At 40.6% G+C, this 6,000-nt stretch overlaps 1 protein-coding gene across 1 annotated transcript in view; it reads left to right on the top strand.

The window, feature by feature from the left end:
• The first annotated feature begins 625 nt into the window (after positions 1 to 625).
• Positions 626 to 6,000, top strand: part of LOC141129025 (myeloperoxidase-like) — a 42,208-nt gene continuing 36,833 nt past the window's right edge. The window contains exons 1-3 of the mRNA XM_073616749.1: positions 626 to 704; positions 793 to 869; positions 4,923 to 5,016. Of these exons, the coding sequence (XP_073472850.1) occupies positions 794 to 869; positions 4,923 to 5,016 (170 nt within the window). The 5' untranslated portion in view covers positions 626 to 704; position 793. The remainder of the gene's footprint in view (positions 705 to 792; positions 870 to 4,922; positions 5,017 to 6,000) is intronic.

Raw genomic sequence — 6,000 nt, 5'->3', positions numbered from 1 at the left:
TTTTGCAGAGCAGACACAGACACAGCCCACTTTACTCTATGGGCGGTCGGATGTAAATGGACCGCCTGTCATCTGATCTGGCAGAGAGATGGGGAACAGATCCCCCATTCATCTGACTTTAGCAGGTAGGATAGGATTAGATGTCAGTGGGTGTTAACGGACACATGTCTGTTTACATCCACCGCTACATGGGCAATAGATGGGTCGATCGCTGGGTTCGCCTAAAAAACGGACAGGTGGACCAGATCGGTCCATCTGTGTGAAAGAGCCCTTAGGTGAACAGAAATATATTTGGTAATTATGGCAGAAAGATTTTACTGTTTGAGTATCCAAGACATATAAGAAGCTAGGGACTTATACTGCCCATCAAGTTGCATTTATGACTAAAATACTTTTAGATGGACTGGTCCTTTATAAAAACCTACACAGGTTCTTCAAATATATTTTCTCTGCTCGTATTTTAGAATCCATGTTCATATTTTTATTCTTGTTGCATTTTTTTTCTACATTCCTCCGTAAATTGCCTTTGTCTACTGTTAAACTTTTTTTTTCGGAATGGTGGTTTGTGATGAAAATGTACAGATGTTTCCCGTGTCACAACTTTGCAGCCTCCTACTGGGTGTCCTCCTCTGCACTGGTCCATCCAAATCTTGGTTATAAATACAGATGAGGGAACTACCTCCAGAGTGACATAAGCCAGCAAGGTGAGTAATGCTCAGCTTCTCTAATCACTGAACTTGACATGATGATGTTTGATGGTATAATGTTTTTTCTTTCATTTGGGTCTTATAGAATGTCACCCCTGTGCTCCAGTATTTGGTTCTTGCTGCTCTCTGGAATAATAACTACAAGTAAATCATCATATTATGGTAAAATATGTTATTTTTTTCTACCCGATATAGTATATCACATCTGTAAATTTATTTGTCAGACTTTTAAAAAAACAAAAACATTTTATACAATTATCATTCACATGGTACTAAAAAATAGTGATCTTTTAAAAATATAAAAAAGGAAGAAACTAAAAAAACAAAAGTTTTTCACTGTAAACAAATCTATGTCTTAGATAAAGTAATATATTTAAGATCACTATTAATACGAAGGACAATTATACTTTTGTCCTTCATAGCATATGTTCAAAAATACTTTGCGGAAGAGGCTTAAATTAGATGTTATCTTTTTCTACCCACTAAAGTATATCACCAAATGTTTTTCAATGTAAACATATCTATGTCTTAGATAAAGTAATATATTAAGGCTACTTTCACACTGAGTCGCTTTACAGATGCTACAGCGCTAAAAATAGCGCCTGTGTAGCGCCTGTAAAAAGCCTCTCCTGTGTCTCCGGTGTGAAAGCCCGACGGCTTTCACACTGGATCGGTGCGCTTGCAGGACGGTCAAAAAAGTTCTGAAAGATGCATCTTTGCAGCGCTGTAGGAGTGGTCTATTCACCACTCCTAAAGCGCCTCTACCTATTGAAAACAATGGGGCAGCGCCGCCAAACCGCTAGCAGGGGTTAAAACCGCCCCGCTAGCGGCCAAGTAGCGCCTCTAAAATGATGGTAAAGTGGCGCTAAAAATAGCGCCGCTTTACCGCCGGGGCCCGCCCGCCCCAGTGTGAAAGTAGCTACTATTAATACATAGGACAATTTTACCTTTGTCCTTCATAGCATATGCTCAAAAATACTTTGCTTGTACTTTGCTTGTAATTGTGAAAGAGGCTTAGATTTTATATTCCCAGATTCCCCAGATTTTGAGGATAAAAAAGCTTAAAAGCTCCTTCACACGCGTTAATGCTCATTAACTCAAGGCAAATTCCCGCCTTCCCACTTTAATCTATTCTAATGACCAGAATTGTGTCCAATAGAATGTATTAACGCCAGACGCGGAAACGCTCGCTAATGCGCATTAGCGAGCATTAAAGTATATTAACGCCCATGCAAAACACAGCTTTTTTACCCTGTTTTTGGGCCTACTTAACCCCTGTAGGAGAAAAAACATCAAGAGCATACAGTGTGCATGTGGCCTAACTAGTAAAAAAAAAAAAAAAAAGACTCCAAGTCCTGTTAACTGTTCTTCCAGTGCATCTGGGTTCAGAAAGGCTACTCTCATTACACAAGGGGGTGGCAGTTGATGGACATTAGCCATGTAGTCAAGTTCCTGTATTAAAGCAGGATTACATATGAAAAAGCACAAACAGGTACTAAAAAGCAGGACAGTTATTTTTTTTACATTTATAATGGGTCCAGGATCACTTTTAGGCCTCGTTCACACCATGGTGCAGAGATGTTCTTTTTTTTTTGCATGCCTTCTTCAGGGACACAAAAAAACAAATTGTTCTATATGTGCCCTGTTCACACCACAACACTGGTATCACGTACGGATTGTTTCTGCGCAGGAATCTGCAATGTGTATGCAGTTTTTTTGCACAGGAAATAAAACTGACATGACTTTAACATTGGTGTGAACAGGGCACATAACGAACGCAAACTGATGTCAACGTGCAAAAAACTCACTGAAACGTTCATGAAAACTGATGTGAACTGATGTTTCTGCAAGTGAAATCTGTGTAGTTTTCCCATCAGTTTTCATGCATGTGAATGAGCCCTAAATATTAGGCTGGATTAAAGCTAGCCTTGTGGATTGACTGTCAACTGATTCCTGTGGAATCAACAAGTTAGAGCTGTAGGTGACCCGCTTGACATCACCTGGCTGGACAAAAGTCAACTGAAAATTATTGGTTGAACAGTGACTGCATTCTATCAGATGATGGGTGCTGTGGTTACTGAATACAATAGTCGCAAGTGAAGGGTTCTCCATCCACGCTTTATGTGGGCATGGGAGAATTGATTGTCCAATTTTTGGCCAACAAATGTTGGATGGCAGGCTAGTAAATTTTCGGCGGACAACGGTTTGACGTCAGATATTCATATGGTCAGTGCACAAATCCGTCACACAAAAGTCGAAAGTACAAACACGCATGCTCGGAATCAATGCTCACCAAACACGAAATTAGCAGAAGGCGCCCAAAGGGTGGCGCTCAAGAGCTGAAATTCCTCGTAGTACGTCACTACATTTGTGTTCTTGGCACAAAAATTGTGTACCACCAGTTCTTAGTCTCACCTTTAGATTCAGTTTGTATTGTCTGCTCATACTCTAATGCCTCGTACACACAATCGGAAATTCCGACAACAAAATCCATGGATTTTTTCCGACGCATGTTGGCTCAAACTTGTCTTGCATACACACGGTCACACAAATCTTGTCGAAAATTCAGAACGTCAAGAACGCGGTGACAGATAACACGTACAACGGGCCGAGAAATAGGAAGTCCAATAGCCAGTGTGGCTCTTCTGCTTGATTCCGAGCATGCGTGGAACTTTGTGCGTCGGAATTGTGTACACACGATCAGAATTTATGGATTTTGTTGTCGGAAAATTTGAGATTTAGATCTCAAATTTTGTGTGACAAAAATTCTGATGGAAAATGTCCGATGGAGCCTACGTACGGTCGGAATTTCCAACAACAAGCTCCCATCGAACATTTTCCGTCGGAAAATCCGTGTGTACAGGGCATAAGGCTCCTTTTACGTGGGCAGACAGTGGGTGGTAAAAACAGGCAATTAATCCAAAAGCACAAAATTGGTCTGATTAGTGGTGAAACACCCAATCAAATGGCACCTCATCCCAAAATAAAAGGTAAATCTAAGTGGAAGAGTAGCACCATAAAAATCCCTGCTACTCTTACACTTATGCCGCGTACACACGGTCGGACTTTTCGTCTACAAAAGTCCAACGGACGCTGACGGACTAAAGCTGGCTGGTAATCCGATCGTGTGTGGGCTTCTCCGGACTTTCAACGGACTTTTTTAGCCTAAAATCCGACGGACTTTAGATTTGAAGCATGCTTCAAATCTTTACGTCGTAAGTACGACGGACCCCGAAGTCCGCTCGTCTGTATGCTAGTCCGACGGACAAAAACCCATGCTAGGGCAGCTATTGGCTACTGGCTATGAACTTCCTTATTTTAGTCCGGTGTACGTCATCACGTACGAATCCGTCGGACTTTTGTGTGGTCGTGTGTAGGCAAGTCCGTTCGTAAGAAAGTCTGCCGCAAGTCCGCCGAAGGTACGTCGGAAGTCTGTCGGACAGGCTGTCGGACTTTTGTAGACGAAAAGTCCGACCGTGTGTACGCGGCATTAGATTTAGGCAATTAATCCAGTTTCTACTGCTCCCCCCCCCCCCCCCCCCAACAGCCCACTTACAAGTACACTTACAGGCAGCTTGAAGGATTACACATTGTCATGACTGCTATGCAGCAATTTTAACACTGCATGCAGAATTAGGCAGACGACATAGGGCTGCACGATAACTGCCAGCCAAACAATGTCATTTAAAGTCGTCATAAAAATTGAAAGAAAAATGAATAAATAACACTGATATTGTGAAAGGAGTCTTACGGTATTTGTCAAATCAGTCCTCGGGTAACCTCAGCAGGTCATGTTTTTAGTTTTTCCTTCAGGATTCAGTGATTGAGTAACTACCAGAAATGTTTCATTTGAAGCGTATCCTGATAACAAAAACCTGTTAAGAACACCTGAGAAACACTCTTCTATGTTTCAAATATCAGTCTGTCCATTTCCTTCAACCTCATGCTGTCTTTTCTGGGGGAAAAATGTAAAGAATCTACATGAAAAATTGTATAAGAAATTGAATAAAGCACAATGATCTATACCAGAATGCTTGCTTGGTCAAGCACAACACATAATTATTTAGCAGTCGTGACTGAATTGTTTGCTGTGTAACTAAATCCATTACATCAAAATGTTACTTAAGGTAAGCCCTCTAACAAAGCCTTTCCATACAGTGCCCTTTTCAATATGTGGTTATGCATTTTAGGGTTAATGTATGTTGATTTTTGTAGATGGAGTCGAGGAATTGGACGATGATCTTATTGCAAATTGTGCAAAAGAAGCTAAGCATCTGGTGGACACGGCATATAAAAACACACGCTTAATGTAAGAATCGTTACATTTATTTGAATATATAGAACTTAAGACTACTCAGGTATTTCAAAGCAATTCCCTAACCACTTAGGAAATATAATTTTGTTCAGTCTGCCACAGGGCCTATACCTGGGTGAAATTGCAAGGTTATTCCTTCCTATTAAATGAATAAAGTAATTACTGTACCAATGACAACATGGTCTCTTGTGATCTTGCAGTCCAGTCACCACTGTAGTGATTCTGTACTGGGGAATCATTCATTAGCAGTCACAATGTAAAAACTGGCTGTGAGTGAACCTTTGCTATGTGGAAGGAAAACTACATCAACCTCCAGTTCCCATATCACATATATGATTTAGTGGCATTGGTTATGTAGAAGAGCCAAATGCCTGTCAGTACTGGACTAGTGTTAAATAATATCCATATGATTTGATGGCGGATTGGATTTTATAAATTAATCTCTGTGATTTGGCTTTATACTGGTTGTATCCCAACCTTGGCTGTTGAGTTTCCACATCTCCAATATAAGTTCTCTTAGCCGCTATATGTTTCTTTGTTCCCCCCTGTCTTGATGACACCTGCACCATATGATTTCTTGTGCTGGTGTCACCAGTCCAGTAAATGGGGGGGGGGGGGGGGGTTCTGACTCTTACTAACTCTACCAAAAAAAATGTATATTATTATCATTTAAAATGGAACTTTAGTCAGAAAATTAAGTCCTGATAGATCCTTTAAGGCTGACCCCTTTTGCAGGTATAGCTATGTAAAACATTAAAAATGAGTTCCTATACTGTTTAAAGTCCAGTAATACACTGGGCTTGATTTGCTAAAACTTGAGAGTGCAAAATCTGGTGCAGCTCTGCTAAAAAAACAATCAGGTTTCAGGCATTTTTGTCAAAGCTTAAAGTAATTGTAAGGGTTCCTTTAAAAAAAAAAAAAATCAAACATGTCATACATACCTCCACTGTGCAGCTCGTTTTGCACAGAGTGGCTCCG

The sequence above is a fragment of the Aquarana catesbeiana genome, linkage group LG02 (genome assembly GCF_042186555.1).
Source record: "Aquarana catesbeiana isolate 2022-GZ linkage group LG02, ASM4218655v1, whole genome shotgun sequence".
Lineage (NCBI taxonomy): Eukaryota > Metazoa > Chordata > Amphibia > Anura > Ranidae > Aquarana > Aquarana catesbeiana.
Note: the sequence above shows the minus strand (reverse complement) of the source record. Positions and strands in the feature narration are given on the sequence as shown.